The sequence below is a fragment of the Heterocephalus glaber genome, unplaced genomic scaffold (assembly GCF_053883595.1).
Source record: "Heterocephalus glaber isolate CG9 unplaced genomic scaffold, H.glaber_assembly_v1.0 deba00001553, whole genome shotgun sequence".
Taxonomy (NCBI): domain Eukaryota; kingdom Metazoa; phylum Chordata; class Mammalia; order Rodentia; family Bathyergidae; genus Heterocephalus; species Heterocephalus glaber.
The window spans coordinates 13,091,129-13,111,421 of NW_028258344.1; the positions used below are offsets into that span (position 1 = coordinate 13,091,129).

Genomic DNA, 20,293 nt, shown 5'->3' on the forward strand with positions numbered 1-20,293 from the left:
TTTAGTATGATATTGGCTGTTGGTTTTTCATAGATGGCTTCTATCAGTTTTTGGTAGTGACCATCTATTCCAATTTTTTGTAGGGTTTTCTTCATAAATGCATGTTGGATTTTGTCAAATGCTTTTTCTGTGTCTATGGAGATAATCATATGGTTTTTGTCCTTGGCTCTATTGATATAGTGTATTACATTGATTGATTTGCATATATTGATCCATCCCTGCATCCCTGGGATGAATCCCACTTGATCAGGGTGTATGATCTTCTTGATGATCTTCTGCATTCTGTTTGCCATTATCTTATTAAGGATTTTTGCATCTATGTTCATTAGTGAGATTGGCCTATAGTTCTCCTTTTCAGTTGGGTCTTTCTCTGCTTTGGGGATCAAGGTGATGCTTGCTTCCAGGAATGAATTTGGGAGTATTGCTTCCCTTTCAGTTTCACTGAAGAGTTTAAACAGTAGTGGCAGCAGTTGCTCTCTAAATGTCTTGTAGAATTCAGCAGTGAAGCCATCAGGGCCCGGGCTTTTCTTAGTTGGTAAGTTTTTAATTACATTTTCAATTTCACTGGTTGATATTAGGTTGTTCAGAATTTTTAGGTCTTCTTCGTTCACCTTTGGTAATTCATATGTATCTAGGAATCTGTCCATTTCTTCTGGAAATTTCTTATCCATCTTATTGGCGTATAGGTTCTGGAAGTAGGTATTGATGATCCTCTGGATTTCTGCTGGGTCTGTTGTGATTTCACCCTTTTCATTCCTAATTGCATGGATTTGGGCCTTTTCTTTCCTTTTTCTGACAAGGTTGGCTAAGGGTTTATCAATTTTGTATATTCTTTCGAAGAACCAACTCTTGGCTTCATTGATTTTTTGTATTGTTCTCTTAGTCTCCATTGCATTGATTTCTCCTCTGATCTTTATAATTTCCTCCATTGTATGAGCTCTGGGGTTGTCCTGTTCTTCTTTTTCTAGAAGCTTGAGGTGCAGCATCAGGTTGTTTAATTGGGCTTATTCTGTTTTCCTAATATGCATATTCACTGCTATGAATTTTCCTTGTAAGACTGCTTTCATTGTGTCCCATAGATTCCGATATGTTGTATTGTCATTGTCATTTAATTGAAGGAACTGTCTGATTTCTTCTTTAATTTCCTCTGTGACCCATTGGTTATTCAGAAGTGTGCTGTTCAATTTCGAAGTGTTTATGAAATTTTTCGAGTTTCTTTTGTTATGGATCTCCAATTTCATTGCACTATGGTCTGATAATGTGCAGGGGATAACTTCAATTCCTTTGCACTTACTTAAACATGTTCTATGTGTGAGTATGTGGTCTATTTTGGAGAATGACCCATGTGCAGCTGAGAAGAATATGTGTTCTGATTTTGTGGGGTGGAAGACTCTATAAACATCTGTTAAGTTCATTTGTTCAAGAGTTCAATTGAGTTCTAGTATTTCATTACTTATTTTTTGTCTAGTGGATCTATCTATTTGCGACAGTGGGGTGTTGAGGTCCCCCACTACAATTGTATTAGTGCATATATGACTTTTCATGTCCGTTTGTATTTGTTTTATATAGTTGGGAGTACTAGTGTTTGGTGCATAGATATTTATGATTGTCATCTCTTCCTCTTGGATTCTTCCCTTTACAAGGATGTAGTGTCCTTCTTCGTCTCTCTTAATCAGTGTTGGTTTGAAATCTACTTGATCTGCAAAGAGGATAGCTACTCCTGCTTTTTTTCGGGTTCCTGTCACATGGGGTATTGTTTTCCACCCTTTAACTTTCAGTCTATGAGTTTCCTTTTGAATTAAGTGTGTTTCTTGTATGCAGCATATTGTTGGATTTTGCTTCTTGACCCATTCTGCCAGTCTATTTCTTTTGATTGGTGAATTGAGACCATTAACATTGATGGTTATAACTGAAACGTATTGACTTGTCATTGCCATGACTTTTTCTTTTTGTTGGGTTCTCCCCCTTTACATTTAATTTCTTGTCATGCCAGATGGGTTCATTCTGCTTTGCTTTCTGGGGTTGTGATCCTCAATGTCTGTTCCTAGGATATTGTGTAAAATTCTTTGGAGTGCTGGTTTGGTATTCATGAAGTTCCTAAGGTGCTCTTTGTCATGAAAGTATCTTATTTCTCCATCCATTTTGAAAGATATTTTTGCAAGGTACATCAATCTGGGTTGGAGACTGTTTTCTTTTAGGGCTTGGAATATGTCACTCCAAGCTCTTCTTGCCTTGATGGTTTGTGTTGAGAAGTCTGCTGTGATTCTGATGGGCTTTCCTTTGTATGTGATTTGTTTCTTTTCTCTGACTGCTTGTAGAACTTTGTTCTTCTGTTGAGTTTCTGGAATCTTAACAATTATATGCCTATGTGTAGATTTTTTTTGATCAAGGCTATTTGGAGTCCTATATGCCTCACTTATCTGTATGTCAAGCTCTTTTCCCCTGCTTGGGAAGTTTTCTGCCATTATTTCTGTGAAGAGATTTTTTATGTCATCTGCACTCTCTCCTGTTTCTTCATTGAGCCCAATCAGTCTTATGTTATTCTTTTTTGCATCATCTAGCAGCTGCTGGATTGATTTCTCATATTCCTTTATAATTTTGAAGCAATTTTTCTTTTCCTGGTCATTAATTGCAATCTTATCTTCTATATCTGAAATTCTGTCCTCACATTGGCTCATTCTGCTGTGTAGACTTTCAATGGAGTTTTTCATGTCCTAGAAATCTCTTTGCATCTGTTTTATGGATTTCATTTGTTTCCTATGTTGGGATTCCATCATGGTCCTGAGCTCCTCTCTAGATTTATTAATCATGTCTTGCACTAGGGGCACAGTTTCTCCTGTTATCTGAGAAATTATTTCTGATTTCATTTTTTCCAGATCCCCTTTTGTTGCCAGTTCAGTGGGTCGAGGTGTTTGAGTATCAGAGTGTTCCATCTCATTTCCCTTTGGGGTTGCTGTAGGTGATCTGGAAGTCTGGTTTTGAGAGTTATTTATGTGTTTTCTCATTTCGACTTGGGGGGACGGCTGTTTGCGCCTGCACGGATTCCGTCCTCTGAGTTGGGAGAGGTGGGACAGGGGCCGGCAGCAGCGGTAGTGATGGTGACCCAAAAGCCCTTTCCTGTGGGCTGGGAGGAGCTGGAGGGAAGGTGGCCAGGAAGCCCCTTCCTCTGGACCAGGAGCAGTGGGATGGCGGCTCAGAAGTCCCTACCTCTGGGCCAGGAGTGGTGCGAGGGATGGTGGCCTGGAAGCCTCTTCCTCTGGGCCAGGAGTGGCGGGACAGAAGGTGGCCCAAAAGCCCTTTCCTCTTTGCTGGGAGCAACGGGAGGGATGGTGGCCGGGAAGCCCCTTCCTCTGGACCAGGAGCAGTGGGATGGCAGCTCAGAAGCCCCTACCTCTGGGCCAGGAGCGGCAGGACTCAGTACCACGCCTGGTGGTCTGGTGTCCTCTGCATCTTTGTAGTGTGGAACCAGGTGGCTGTACAGAGGAGCGGGGGATGGGGGGTCCAGTGGATTGTTGCCAGGGCGCGGGCTGATTTGTTGTCTTCTGTGTGACTCGGGACCTCCCGTTCCATGTATTTTTAAAAACCAAGTATCTATAAATGTGTGACTTATGCTAGGTCTTTTGAAATGTATATAATTACCCAGAAAGTTCTGGGATCTCTTATCTGTCTCATATCTCCTCCCCAACAGCAGTATCATGTTTCAGACTTCCCCTCAGGCACAGGGAGCAGTGAGATGACCCACCTCCCATGCAGTGCTCCATGCAGTCTCTTCTTGAATTGCTTGAAGGAGCTTCTTTTGCAATATAACAAGTCTTTGAATAATTGCTAAGCTTAAACCACCCTCCTCCATCTCTGAAGTGGTAGATAGACTCTTGTACAGTGACACATCAGAATTTGTAGTTACTTTTATTAGAAAAAAATGTCATAGAATGTTGCTATGAAGAATGTATCTTAAGTATCGCTAAGTTTCTGGTTTTATCTCTAGGAAGAAGAATGATGGCATTTACTGAGATAAAGTAACAGATATTTGGGAGAGGGTTTTTTTTTGGCGTTGTGTATAATTGATTCATTAGTTTATTAGTAGTGTGGGGGCTGAGGTAGGAGATTAGGGCTGGGGCAAAATGGACAACTAACTGGGCAGAATGTATCAAAGGTAAAAAAAACCAAAAACAAAACCCCAGAGCAAATGCGCAGAACACAGGACCCACAATGACTCCACAGCTCCTAAGTACTGTATACAGAACTGATCAGAAAGCACTATTTTCAATCCCTCATTTCAATCTGGGGTTGTTTTCAGGACCAATCAGAAAAGTGATACTTTTAATCCTTCATGTAGATCTGGCAGGGAGCCAAACAAGCCTTTTGATGGAGAAGTTTAAATCTGGCTCCAGGCCAAGGGGGGTTTTGATAGGACAAATGTCCCAATGCCTTAATCGCATATGGGAGAAGCCAATCCAGCCACTTTGGATGCAAAAATCCCTTTCCTTTCTTCTCAGGGCCCTGTGAGTCTGTTCACCCACTGACCTGCTCCTGCCTTATAAATCTTACTTCCTTTCTGCCTTAAATACATGAACACTTTCACTGCCTTTTCTGTGTGTCTTGTCCAATTCTTCAAGACGCCAAAAACCTGGAAAGAGTACTTCGAGATCCGCCATCTGGTGACAGGAGATGTTATAGAAACTCATATCCTCTTTGCCCTCTGCATGAATTTTGCATCTAAGCAGGAAAGGGGATCTGAACAGGTTCTTTACTCAGATTTATTTTCTGGAGACTTTTTCAACTCTTTCTTGCTCCTTATAGTCTACTGAACTTCAGCTTGAAATCCTTTTTTTTTTTTTGGTACTGGGGATCAAACTTTGTGCTTGCGAGGCGGCCGACGGAACCACTGAGCTAAATCCCCGGCTTCAGCTTCAAATCTTATTCTTATTTTCTTTGTGTTCCTTTGGACTTGTGTTCAGCCCCAGGAAAGTCATTGTTCAATAAAAAATAAATAAACAAAAATAAAAATGAGCTGGAAGTATCACAGGACAGTATGCTAGGGGTTCCCCAAAGCAGTGATGAGCCTCCTAAATCCATCCTACCCTTATAATAAGTTACAGGTTCTCTGACTACTGTTGGAGAAAAAAAAAAAATTCAAGACAAGTCTGTAAGAACCACAAAGGGATTTATTAAGGAAAAATTCAAAAGTATACACTCAAAGAAATAGACTGCGGGCCTTCAACAGAGAGGTGCATCATAGTCTGGGTCTGGATACATTTGCGGGAGATTTGGGGGTGGAAATCCGTACAGCTGGTGAATACATGGAAAGAGGGGTTTCAATTTACTGATGAAAGGTGACAGCTCTTTCTGTGGGTGAAGGGTGATAGCCCAATCATAGATGACAGTCCTCACAGGTAATAGAACAGTAGCCCACTCAGAGGAAAAGGCCTATTTTCAGAGGAAAAGAGATGCTTTATTCCATTAGCAGATAAAAGGTAATAGAAAAATTCCATTTATAGCTAAAAGTGAAATACCCAGGCTTATTGTATCTTGGGAGAAAAGAAAAAATATTTTTTTAACTGGGTTTGTGTCCTGAAGCTGCAGTTTTTATTTTTAAAATCATGATATTCCTTATCTTCTTTTTACCTATCTTTATTCCTTCTATCCTGACTCAGGTGGATGATGTCTTTAGTCTGACATATTGCAATTGAAATGCCCAAATGCTCAGGAAAAAGTTTATGCCGGTAATAAAGATTTACTGATCATCACCATATAAAGAAGTAAACATTGGCTCAAGAAGCTGTTAAAGGACCCTAAAGGCCTTTTCTGTTTCTTCCTAAACAAGACAAAAAAATTTAAACCAATGATCTTCAATAACCATTCTGCCTTAATACTTATTCATTATAGGAGTGTAAATCAATTTCTGAAGTGAGCAAAATTGTAACAGGCTAAGTTGCATTTTATTGTCATCGTAACATAAAAACAGTTATTTCCACAATTGTCCTTGGAAGTTTGCTCTGCCTCTAACAAACTACAAGAAATATGATACTTATTTTGTTAACTTCTCATTGTTTCCATGATTTCAGCAGGCCATGGCTGTCATAGTTGACTTAAATTCCTCATTTGTTTTCATTAGTAGAAAGGCTGTGCTGCCATCTTTGAAAGAACTGATGCAACGAAAAAATAGAATAGGAAATGCACTAGTTTTACAAATAGAACTTTTGTTCTTTTTAAACATTAGGTTATTAAAGATTGTTTCTAAACGTTTTTTATAAATCTCTTTTGAATCCCAGGTATTGCAATTTCAGATGAACTTGATAAGGTAAGTTGAACTATATATCTAGTGAAAAGAAAATGTAAAACTTACATTTTAATCCATCATCTATATAAAAAAGGTTCTGAAACATACAAAATGTTAAAGTATAATTTATTTGGTCCTAATATAAAACTTTCAAAGTTGTATGCTTATATTCTTCTATGAAAATCACTTCATCACTATATATCACATACTCTCTTGCATCATGGCCTTCAAAATTTGGTTAGAGAAAACAATCACTTTAATACTAAATCACTACATTGAAAAATGAAAAAATATATTGTGTAAATTATTTAGATTTGAATGTTGATATGAAAGGTACTGTGCTTGTAATTCTCTATCACTGCCCTTCAGAAACCTTAATCATTGAGGTTTAGTTTTTTGTTTTAATTTTCCAGGATGCCAAGAGACTATGCTGATGATTTAAACTGGAATGATAGTTGTGATGGTTTGTAACAGTGGTATAACTAGGATTACATTTTAGTAGGAATGTCAGTGGAACTGCTAATGGATTGGCTGTGTGGAGTTGTAGAAGGAATCAGTCAATGACAGTCCTAGGTTTGGAAAATGAGCAACCATCCAGATGCCCTGTGCTGTTTCTCAGCACAGTTAGAAAAACTAGGAAAAGAACAAATTTGTTAGATTGAACTAAAATCAAGAGTTTGTTTTAAAATTATGTTAAACATGTTTATATAAATTGGTGCTGATGAAAGATTTTATCTAAAGCTATACTTTCAGTAGTCATTAGGATAGAATTTTTCAATATTTTTGGTCTCGTGATGACTTTCTAATGCTTAAACATTAAAAGGACTCCAAAATGCTTTGGCTTATGCAGGCTATGTCCATTAATATCTGCCATGGTAAAGTTAAAACTGATAAAAATTTCACATGCTTATCATTGTAAAAATAGCAGAGATTAAAACCTTGCATTAAAGATAATATACACTTATAAAATGCTTTATTTTCCAAAGCAAAATATTAGTGAGAATGTAGCCTCATTTACTTTGTGAAAACCTCTTTAATGTTTGGTTCAATTAAAAAGTAATAGCTGGGCCAGGGATTTAGCTTCGTGGTTTCCCTGCCTGCTGCGCAAGCGCAAGGACCCAAGTTCGATCCCCGGTACCAAAAAACAAAACAAAACAAAACAAAACACAAAAAACTAATAGGTTTTCTTATCTGTTTCTGCATTCAATCTGTTATCTGTGTTTTGATGAAAAAAATCTAGCATTGGGAATATACAAAGGGTGTAGCACTTAGAAATAGCTATCATCAATATTTGGTGAATGTCAGTCCAGATATCTGTCTAGATAAAAAGTATATTAAAATTTTGCTTGTTATCTAGAGAATGATAATGTACAAAATTGAGATCAGAAAAATCATGACATTTTAAAACAACAAATTTAATATAAAAATTTTATTTTTTGCAAAAACAATAAAGTTAACATTCTTCCTCAAATAAAAATACAACTTTTGAATTTTGTATTGTAAAAATGCATTATGATTCAAGAAATATATGCATGAGGTGGGGATTTAGCTCAGTGGTTCTGCCACCTGCCTCGCAAGCACAAGGTCTCGAGTTCAATCCCCGGTACCAAAAAAAAGAAAAAAGAAATGTATGTATGAATATTACTCTTTGTTAGTTTTTGTTTGTTTTGTTGTGCTAGAAATTGAACCCTGGACCCTTTATTAAGCATCATAATATCTGTATTAACTCTGTGCAAAACTAGACCTTCGTTGTATAGAACAACAAATATGAAAAATGGGTGTGGTCTCCTGGCTTTGTTCAGAATTTCTAGGTCCTTTCTGAATAACCCTTACTATCTTGCATACTGACGCCATGACTTTCTTTACAATTTTCAGAAACTTAGTAACCCTATGTTTTGCAGTTATGGCCTATGTGCTTTTAAGCACAAATATATAATCATCATCATTTCTACAACACCCTGACTGCATGACCACTAAATGAGCTTACGCGGGGTTGTTCCTCTGCTTGGCTCTCATCTGCCCTGTTTCCTGTGCTCTGACTTGTAGTGGCACAGTTATTTACAGTTTTTAGGTGAGCTAAGGAACTTTAAATATTCTTTGTACTGAAATCCATTTGACCTACACTGGATAAATTACGGATGCCCTGACAATGGTCAATTAGCATCTTTGGGACATGCCCTTCCCTCATACTCTCTTTTTCCCCCAGATTTAAGATAGGAAGCATCAATTTAACAAAATTTCACCATACTGATAATTTTCATTTACTTACCTAATATCTCTAATTTTGAAAATTTAAGAGAAATTGCTGAATTTTATTCCACATATATTATTTTGCATTTTTATTGAGGAAGATGCCGGTAGTTATCACAAATAACCTTTTTATTGAAAAATAGTTATGTCAGTATATAAAAAAATAACTTCACTTTCACATCTGATTCCCAGGGGTGCCAGATAACACCAAGAATCCCAGGCTTCCTGAGCCACTTCTGTGCCTGGAGAGCCCTCTGATGAGCCAGGATCCTGTCCATTAGCACCCCCTAGTGACCATGAAGCTTATAGTGCTGAATTTTCCTAAATAAGAATTAGCCCACCAGCTCAGGAAGCTATTAGAAAGCAACAAATCATAATGATTTCCATCCCGGGTTGACTAGGCACTTTTGTCTTCATTGTAATAATAAAAACAAATACAGCTTCTTCTTTTTGGTCCCTTACCAGGTTTAAGGATTCACTAAATATATATTGTTCTTAACTCTTATAAAATGTTTTACAGTCACGTTTCAATTCACATTTTATTTGAATCACGTTTTTTACAGTCATGTTTCAACTGGCATTTTATTTATTTTTCTGTGCCTTTAAGCGTAGCTTATGAATCACAATAAAATTATTAATTTTACTTCCCATGAAAGATAAACCAGGGAATAATGTTATAATCAAGGGCATTTTTGAAAAAAATTGTGGCGACTATCATATGCATCGTTCTTTTCATTTCTCTCTCTTAACCAATGTATTGTTTTTCCATGATACTGTAACAAATTAAACAACACAAATTTATTATCTTATAGGTAATTATTACATTAATACTTTCAAAAGTATTCTTATACTTCCATGCATCGAAGGACACAGTCAACAGAGTGAAAAGCAACCTGTGGAATAAGAGAAACATTCGCAAAGAATATTCCTGATAAGGCAGAACTCTCCAAAATAGATAAAGGACTCTCACCACTCAATAAAATTAAACAAAACTTAATTAAAAATAGGCAAAAGACTTGAATAGATATTCCTGCATAGATGAGGTACCAATGTCCAACAAACACATGAAAAGATGCTTAACATCAGTACTCCTTAGAAAAATCCAAATTATACCGTGGTGTGATACTATCACACACCCAGTACCATGGTGACCCTAAGAAAACAACCGGAAATGGCATGTGTTGGCAAGGAAGGGAAGAAACTGGGGCCCTGTGCCCTATGGGTGGGAATATAAAATGATGCAGCCACTATAGGAAACAGCATAGCAGTGCTTCAGATAATTAAAAATAAAATTACCATATACTATGATTTTGATATTTGTACCCCTCCCAAATTTTTATTGAACTTAATTCCCCATATAATAGTATTAGGAGATGAAACTTTAGAAAACGATTAGATCAGAGACTCTGCCTTCACAAGTGGGATTAATTTTCTTATCAAGGGGCTTTATGGAGCCCATTTGACTCTTGTGCTGGCCCTGTCACGTGAGGACACAGTGGTCAGTCTTTCCTCCATGTGAGAATGCGGCATGGAGTTACTAAGAAGCAGAGAACAGAGAATGTGTCTTTACCAGACATTGGATTCCTGGCACCTGGAGACTTCCCAGCCTCCAGAGCTGGGAAATAAATTTCTGTTTTTTATAATTAACCTAGTCTAAGACATTTTGTTAAATTCATAGGCATGTAATAAGACACCAGGTGATCAAGCAATCCCATTTCTAAATATATATCCAGTAGAACTGAAAACAGGATCACTAAGAGATATTTGCACACCCATGTTCATAGCAGCACTGTTCACAGTAGTCAAGAGGTGAAAACACCCAAATGTCTATCAGCTGATGAATGGACAAGCAAAAAGCAGTGCATACATACAATAACATTATTCAGCCTTCAAAAGGAGGAACTATTGTCACAACATACAACACAAATAAATTCAAGAAACTCATGCTAGTGAAATAAGCCAGTCACAGAAAGACAAGTGGCATATGATCCTACTTATTTAGATGAGGTATTTAAGTAGTCACATTTACAAGAGCAGGAGTGGTAGTTGTGAAGGGCTCAGTATAGGGGAAATGGAGAGCTGTTTCATGAGTCAAGAATTTTTTTTGCAAGACAAATTCTGTCTGCTAAACTACCGAATTGTACCTTAGAAATGGTTTAGAGGATAATTTCATGTTTTGTACTTTTATTACAATTTAAAATCATTCTTTCAGTTAATAAAATCATTACTTTTGTGGGACTTCTTAGACTAATGTTCACTGACCTAGACTGACATCGTAACACAAAAGCAGACTTCTGGTAGCACAGTTCCACTGGACATCTCAGAAGTGAAGTAAGGGACTGGCTTTACTGATGTTCTAGCTTAAGAAAGTACATATTTTAGCAGGGGTGCCTAATCTCATGGGCCACAGACCAATCCATGGCCTGTTAGGAATGGAACCATGCAGCAGGAAATGAGAGGCAGGAGAGCAAGTGACACTTCATCTGCATTCACAGCTGCTCCCACTTGCACCCCCCCCCAACCCCCTGCAGAAGCCTCCTGTCAGATCAGCAGTGGCATTAGATTCTCATAGGAACCTGAGCCCTGGGCGGGGTTAACTTGCCTGCTTTTTGAATCATCCTGAAAATCTTTTCCACCCCATACTACTCCCACGCCTCTGTCCACAGAACCTGGTGCCAAAAAGAGTGGGGAGGTATTGTTTTAGAGCATTTAGAGTTACTGTAGCCTCCCTGTCTTTTATAAAACTCATCAGAAATACTGCTGACAGGCACTATTCTGAGCGCTTAAAGTATACGTTCTCACATTCACAATAGCCCTAGAAGGAAGCTTTGTTATCTCCATCTTGCAAGTGAGAAAATCAAAGTTGAGAGAGTTTGTCAACTGGAGCAAATTTACAGATGTGGAGAACATACTGCAAAACTCAGACATGAGCACACTTCTAACTCCAAAGCAATTCTCTTCACTGCTTTATTGTCATGCCTTCTGGAAGAGTTAAGACGCTCAAAGAAAGCCTATTTTAAATTACTTCAGACTAGCTATATCAGTAGCACTGGAATCCACTGTAGACACTATATGCCATGGGCCATCTGCTACTTGATGGTCACTTCACTAAATGTACCAATGGATCGGGTGACATGTTGACTTTCTTGAAGTAAAGGTGTCATTTTGCCACATAGCTTTGTTTAGCTACTCTCTTTTTATTTATAAAGATTTTTCCCAGGCAAAGAAATCTGGATTTTGTTGCTCTTCTTAATTATTATTTCAATAATGGTTTTGATATTTCCTAGATCCAACAAGGCATACTTAAATTACCATGATCCTTTTGTCTTGTTTCTCTTCTGTATTGCAACATCTCTTGTCCATTCATGTGTGACCACATAGGCATTACATGATATTTTTAACAGTAAAAATCCACAAAACTGCTTTTCATGCTGTATTGACCATATGTTTGAGTTTTTACCATGCAACAGTTCTAATGTTAAGGAAAACAATCATGTATGTTTTGCTATGTCTTCTGCCACTGTGGTTCTTGTCCCTATTTGTCTTTAAAAAGCTATCTCGTAAAAACAAAACACAGAAAGTGACAGTCAAGAAAACAGTTACAGTTGTATCACACACACAGAGGCTTAATATCTCTAATTATAGGGAGGTTCTCAAAATAGAGAATTAAATTCACTAAAACAAGCTACATAAGGAAATTCTTCATAGAGGAAAAAAATTCTTCACTGGGTGAAAAGATTCTCAGCCTCATTTAAAGTAAGAGAAAAGAAAATTAAACACTGCTGCTTATCGATCAGATTTACAGACATCTCCATGTTTGTCAAAATGCTCTCTGTGAGGTTCTGGGAAAACAGGCACTTTCACATATTGCTGGTGGGAATGCAAAATGATACAAACACCATGAACGGAAATGTTGCAATGTCTTACACATTTCATGTGCAGATTCTCATTGATCACATTATCTTGTTTCTTTGAGCCTATTTCAAAGACACATTGCAAAACTATGAAGAGACTTATAAGTATGATACATTGTCTCTTATACTATTTTAGTGGAAAAAAAGTAGAAATAAGCAAACATCAATTAAAATAATACTGGATAAATTTAGTGTATCCACAAAATAGAGAATTATATAGCTCTAAGACTGAAAGAATATATACAGTATTATGGAAGGATCCTCAGGATATATTGTTAAATAAAAAAGGAGAAGAGAAGTGTTTATAGTGTGTTACCGGGCTGGGGATGTAGCTCAGTGGCACTGTATCTGCCTGGAGAGTGCAGCGTCCTGAGTTCAATTCCTGGTACCAAAATAATAAAAATTATATTTATAGATACACACACATATGTGAATATGAATAATGTGTTACTATTTATCTAAGAAAGTAAAATGAAAACATACAGACATATTTACTTATATTAAAACCAAAACAATATCAAACCTGTCATACTGTATAACATATGCATATACACATACATACATGCACAAATAAACTTGTTTTTAAAAAGTTATCTGTGACAGAAGGGAAGGTATAGAGCATAGGAATAAGAAAAGAGATAGAGAAGAGAGGATAGGAGTAGAAGATTGACTTCTTAGAATTTTGTTTATTTTACTTTGGAACCATGTAAATTTTTTATGTAATTTTGAAACAGTTAAATCTTAAAATAGCAATTTCAAATAATCAAAGACAAAATGAAACAAATCAGTGCAACTGCATTTCAAGTTGATGGCACAGACACAAGGAAATTTCCCTTTATCATTATAAGCAGTAATTTGATTGTAGGGGGATGTACTCGCAGGACAGAGAGAACAGCAATGTATTCTTAAACCTTTTATTAATCATATTGTTCATGATAATGTTGATGTGCTCATAATGGGTTTGTTTTGTATGCTTTGTGCAATGTACCAAAAAAGTTAGTATGTTAGTATCTTTAAGGACTAGAATCTTTGACATAAAGGAAAATATACATGTAAGATCAATAAGAAAATTTTGTAATCACAGTTTCAAATTGGAAGGATTAAGAAAAGGAAAAATTATGAGAAAAGAAAAAAATGGAAACGAAGCCTATGTAAATAGGGAAGAGTGCACAGGTAATGAGGAAAAAATAAGAACCAAGATACATCATGTACAGGTACAAGCGCCCAATGATAAATGTAAATGTATTGTATACCTAAAATGTACCAATAAAAGAATTTAAGAAAAAAAAAGAACTCAACATTGCATAGGATTAGAAAATTATAAACTAGCAAATATAGTATGTGTGCAGGTAAGGGTCAACAAAGGCTAATAAAGTTAGTGAGTGAAATTTTGATGAATTCCAGGATATTTACATAGTCTCAAAGTTACCCGCCTCTCAGAGAATACTTTTTAATTAACAAGAGAAAAGTAGCAACTTTATGTTGGAGAAAGTGGGAAGATACCACCTTAATCAAGTCATCAAGGTTAATACAACCAGTGATGAGAAAAATCAACATCATAGGCCTTTTGAAATGAACAAAAATATATCATTCCTTGTCATTCTTTCCAAAAATATGTGACTTGAATATAATCATGAGGAAACATTTTAAAAATACAAATTGAAGGATCTAAAAACTAAATGTTCCAGACTTTTCATAAACATTAAAGTCATGAACATCAATGACTAAAAACTATCCCAGATTAAAGGAAATTTTAAAATGATTACTGAATGCCAGATGTGACACAGGATTTTCTTTTGCCATGAGCAATGTTATTTGGATAATTGGAAAATTTAAACAAGGTTAGCATATTAATAGTCTCACTATTAATTACTGGTTTTGATTGTCATACTACCAGCATATGAGAAAATATTCTATATTCTGAAGTGCTTAGGAACAAAGAAGCACCACATCAGAAGTCCTTTTGGGAGATTTTATAGCCATAATATATATTTATACATATATATTCACATATACGTAAATGATAAGGCAAAAATGCAAAATATCACCCAACAATGCTAATGTTATTACTTTAACAACATTTGAGCAATCCAGGCAAAGGATATATGGGTATTCTTTGTTTTTCTTTTTCTTATTACAACTTTTCATTACGTATGAATTATATAAAAAAAAATTTGAAAAATACATTTTCTTAACTCTATCTGATATTATCAGCCCAATAAAAATTAATACTCATAGTACTGAGAGTCTGTCTTTAAGTATTATTTCACATTGGCTGATTCCAGATCTGGAACAAAGAATGTCCAAAAAACAAACAAAACAAACTATATCTTGTCATACCAAAAAGCAAGAACTAACATTCTATTAAAAGAGCATAGAAGCCAACTGAAAAACAATATCCTAATAGGAAGAGTTGAGAAGATCTGAACATGGGAAAGAGTAATAACTAATGTAGTGAATTATATCAAATTTAAATTGGTATGTTTATCCAAAAATCCATCGTTAAAATTCTTTGGAGGATGTTAGGGATGCAACATTATCATTTTATAAAACTGGTAAAAGTAAAAGGAAAGAATAAAACTTTTAATCTGCCTTTTCTATACAGATATTATGTGTCTCCAGATGAAAGTAGATCCATTCCTTGTGAAGTACTATTGGCAAGGATGAAGTTCTAGCTGCTAATTTTCAGAAATTATAAGGGGCTGAGGAGCATTTCAAACCACATCACAGGAATGCAAAGGAAAAACTGTACGCTGTGCAGAACTTACAGGACAAAAATCTCTAGACCTCAGGTTTTTCAAACAATCAAAAATTAGAAAAGAAAAATGAAGTAAAGGAAGAGTAGAAGAAATGTGAAAGATTGTCAGTGAGTTACATGTAGAACCTTACTTAGACCCTGATTTGTGCAAAAAAAGGTAATTTTCCTGATATAATCAGGGAAATTCGAAAGTTTAATAATTACTGACATTAAAGAATTATTATTGATTTATGGCTAGTGAGATGATGGTATTATATTTATTTACCAATAATGTGCTTTTTTTAGGAATATATACTGGAATAATTACAGATGAGATATGATGGAAGGGATTTACTTTGTCATAATCAGGGCAAGAAAGGGGAATTTGGAAAGGATGTAGGGGAAGATAAAGATGAACTGAATTTATCCATGAGTTGATAGTGGAAGAAAATGTGTGCAAACACAAAGGAATTTCTTTTATTATTGTTTATAGTTTTTATCAGTTTGCAGATATCAGTTAAAGTTTTGGGTCATAAGTAGTAAGATGCAGAAAATAAAGGAGGAGGAAAATAGGGATAATGTTGTGTACCTATTAGGGCTGCATTATACTAGATATATTTTGGTATGTTTTTTAAATTTGGTTCTGACAACAATCCAAGAAAATGACTATGCTTTTATGTTTTACAAATAAGAAAACTGAAGCTAGAATGCTTAAGTAATTTGCTTAAAATCTTAATACTAGTTCTTGATAGAACTAGAAGAAATACATCCTGGCTTCTGATTCCTCACCTGTCTCATCCCAAATCCATGCCATATTCTATTCCACCATAAAATGGAAAAATCTGAAAACAAATTTAATGCATTAGCAGTTTCATTGAGACATAATTCATATATCATAAAATCCACCCTTTTAAGTGAAGTTTATTGGTTTTTAGCATATTTATACAATTGTGCGACCATTACCACAACCAAAACTTAGAATATTTTCATTATCTGCAAAGGAAATCCCATACCCACTATCAGCTGTTCCTGTCTCTAATTCCTCAGCCTTAGATAACCACTACTGTACTTTCTGTCTCTGTAGATTTGCTTCTTCTGAAAATTTCACATAAATACATACTATGTTTTTATCATACAAGACTGGTCTTTGTGACTGTCTTCTTTCACTTAGAATAATGTTTCCAAGGTTAATCTATTTTCTATAAGAATCAGTTCTGTGTTCTTTTTGTTGCTATGTAATAATCCATTGCATGGATATACCACCCTTTGTTTATTAATTTATCGTTTTCTGGACAATTAAGTTGTTTCCATTTTTCAGCTGTTAAAAATAATGTGTACTATTTTAGGTTCCCACCAGAAAGTGTGAGGCTTCTATTTTCTCCATGTCTTTGCTATCATTAATTATTGTCTGTCTTTGAAACTAGTGCCATATTTATGGAATAAATAAAGTGAAGGTATTTTATTGCGGTTTTGTTTACATTTTCCTAATAGCTAGTAATGTTGATAATACACTGTTGAATTATTTATTATCTAAACTTTTTTGGGGGGGGTACTGGGGATCAAACTCAGGACCTTGCACTTGTGAGGCAGGCAGTGGAACCACTGAGCTAACTCCTTGGCCCCTATTATCAAAACTTTATTTCATTTTTTCATTCACTCAACAAGTGTTTGTATACTTTCTATATGCCAGCCCATAGAAAAGAAGAAATGACATTTCAAATGTAACTGCAGACAAGAATGCTAACAGCTCAGTGGGCTTGGTAGTGAGAAAATAAGCAAATTCTCTTCTGATTGCTTTCATTTTCTTATAAAAATGATGAGCAGTATCAATTGGCTAAGAAAATACTGATCTTAAGGGAAGAATGAAATATATTTGGACCAAAAGGAAAAAATCTAGTATATATTCTCTTGTTCAGTCAATGAAGTATATATCCTGTTTACTTTTTAAATGATTATGAATATATCATGCATAAAATACGAAAAAAATACCAGAATACCTAGGTATCTACAACTGAAGAATAATTCATTATTGATGTGGCTGAAAGCTTTGTGTAACTGTCCCTGATGATAGGCAACTTCATCCTATGCTGAATTTTATTATCTTGCTTTTCTTTGTTATTTTACCACAGACATACATGTATGCACACACATATTCCTAAGAAATTGTTTTCTAGTTTCGTATGGCTTTAAACTTTATTCAAATGATACCTTACTGCAAGCATGTTTCTGCGAGTTACTCTTACAAAAAAAATGATACTACACATGCTGGTTTATACATTCCCTTGCCTATATAAGCAGTAGCTTCTCTCAGGTACAGAATTAGAAGTTGAAATTATTATTATAAATTATTATATTTATTAATATAAATTATTAATTTTTACTTGATTCAAAAGTTTGTAATATTCTTTACTTCTGATTCCTGCCAACACTGTCATCCAACATTTTAATGAGAAATAGCTTCTAGTGGATTCATTTAGTAATGTCATTTTTAATGAGGCTGAATGTCTGCTCATTTTTTTGCCCATTTTTCTTACAGTTATTTTTCTTTAAATTTCTGTGACTTTATTATGCATTCCAGATGGCAATGTTTGTTGGTTATATGTGTCTCAATCTTATTCCCTTATCTTGAGCATTTTTAAATAGTTCTAATTATTAATAAATATTTTAATATTAACTTATAATATTACTGTTCTGTTAAATCCATTTCTATTTAAAGTCATGAAGATACTCCTTTATTTTCTTCCATTTTTTTCACATTTAGATCTTCCACCTGCAATTATTATTTTTTAGTGTGGCAAAAAGTTGGAAGATATTGTTTCCCTTAGAGACAATAAATTTCTTAGAATCACTTATTGAGTTCATCATTTATCCTTCTATATGAACGTTGCTTTTGTCCCAAATCATTGCTGAGCTCTGTTTTCTTCCATTGGCCTATTTGCTCATTTCTGATATTCCATCGTTTTTTTTCTTCTTTCTCCAGTTGCTCTGTGTGAATTACATGCTAAGAGCCATGGTAGATAATTTTTTCCATTTTCACTCTGTAAATGTGGATAGATACAAATCACCAGGATTGGGGTATATTTTCAAATAAATTTTCCAAAGTGAGTCATGTTAGGCAGTATAAACTGACACATCTTAACATTCTTTCATTCCATTTATAATTGAAATTTTGAAAATTATATCCAAACAAAATTAAAACTTGGGAAACATGAGTGCCAAAAGCATCTGATCAAGTGTGTTCTGAGAAAAAGAAAACTAAATTTCTTCTTTTTTATTATTCATATTACAGTTTAACATATTGACTTATAATATACACATTGTTGTAGTTTTCCACTGCATGTGATTTGAAGTTTTTTTTAAAGTGTGCTAATAAGTAAATAACATTAAACTTTAAAACAAGATTGCTTGATTATTTCTTCCAAATGCTAATGTATTGGCTATAACCAGTTTATACTAATCATTACAAAAGAGAAAAAGGCTAGTGGGGAAGGAGTTTACATTACCTCTTTAACGGAAGTTCAATGTGTGGATTAGTTTATCACAAATGTAGTTTCAGATTTTAATAAATTCACATATTTAATGTATTTTTTGTGTGAGGATATGTACCACAAATTTCTTTTTGTGAACTTACAGAATTAAAATACTTGACTCAAAAGCTTAAGTATCTATAAGAAACACTTCATTATTTAAAATCATCATGTACAAATTTTTTATATCAATTAAATATTATATTAATAAATGTCCAAGAATCATTTGTATGACTTATATTTAGACATGAAGATACTTTAGAATCACCATATGCATTGGTTTTCTTTCCTTGAATTATTTTAAAATTCAATCATTCCTTTTTGTGCTATTTTATGAAATCAGAATTGCACTAGGAAACAAAAGAGTTTAAGACATAATCTAGTCTTTCATGAACATCCAGTTTTATTAAGAGAAATAATAGGCAGAAGGAAGGGTGGGGAGCTCAGTTTGAGCCACTAGGGGACTGTTGGGGGCTCCACAGGCCCAGTTCCAGCCTCACAGCCAGAAACCAGCCTGAACTTCAGTGGAGCTAAACGTCCAGGCTTGCTGGAATTATCCACTACCCCATCGTAAAGCTACAGCTGGGTTACTGGGATCAGTCAACTCAGATCTGCATGCTGCAAACGTTTTCTATCAGTGACAGCAGAGACATGTCTTGAAGTAGGCATTTTCTTTTCTTCATTTTTCTCTTTTTTTAATTTTTCTCTTTTCCTGTTTCTATTTTTTGTTTTGTTTTGTTTTTTTCTTGTTCTTATTTTTATAAGAGTGTGAATATGGTTTCTAGTTTTTTTTATTGGTGTTGTTTTGTTCTGTTGTTTTTATTTCTTCCTTCTCTCTTTCCCTCCTTTCTTCACAAGTTTCCCAAAGTTTGCATGATCTTCCTTCAATCCTTAGCCTTACTTTTAATCTTTTCCTCTTCTTCTATTTCTCTATTCCCCACCCCCAGCTCCTTTTACATTTTCTTCCAGAGGATAAATTCACTATATTGAGGGCTTATTTATTGCAAACATTTTTCTGGTTTGTTTTAGATTTTGTTATATAACTACAAATCTAGTTCCTACAGTTAAAGGTGGCAAATTAATAGTTGCCACAGTTTGTCATTTTCTAGGCTGTGTTTGATGCTATTGTTATTGCTGATTGTACTACTTTAGCCAAGGTGACATAATTGTTCTAATCAGTTTTTCTTCCTGGTATACCAAGACTGAGATTGCCTAAGGGTCATTAAAAATATTATAGACCAGTGCCAAAGAACCACAGACTAGGGCAAGTAGACAGCACCTTTTCATCCCCAATAAATTGAAGAGGTAGGATCTCCCAACAGACTTAAAACCCAAAAGCCAAATACATCTGGAAGACACCTCTGAGAAATAGTCATTTCCTAAGGGTTCTAAATACTAGCAGTAAAGATACTTGCCATAAGCAATCTACAATCATCAATACAGGAATTAAACCAAAAACAAGAGCAAAATATAGAAATGAGAAGACACTTAAACAAGATGGAAACCCAGACTACCAGCTCAGCAAAGGCAAACCCAGGGGACAATACAGTGGAACAATCTGAAAGTCATCCATCTGAAGAGGTCA

At 35.1% G+C, this 20,293-nt stretch overlaps 1 protein-coding gene across 8 annotated transcripts in view; it reads left to right on the forward strand.

Moving 5' to 3' along the window:
• Positions 1 to 20,293, forward strand: part of CUNH8orf34 (chromosome unknown C8orf34 homolog) — a 423,558-nt gene that overhangs the window by 90,151 nt on the left and 313,114 nt on the right. For all 8 annotated transcript variants that reach the window (XR_002393934.2, XM_087190433.1, XM_087190432.1 and 5 more), the window contains one exon: positions 6,273 to 6,301. Coding sequence is in view for 7 of the 8 variants with exons in the window: in XM_087190433.1 (XP_087046559.1) it covers positions 6,273 to 6,301 (29 nt within the window). In the remaining variant the exon portion in view is untranslated. The remainder of the gene's footprint in view (positions 1 to 6,272; positions 6,302 to 20,293) is intronic.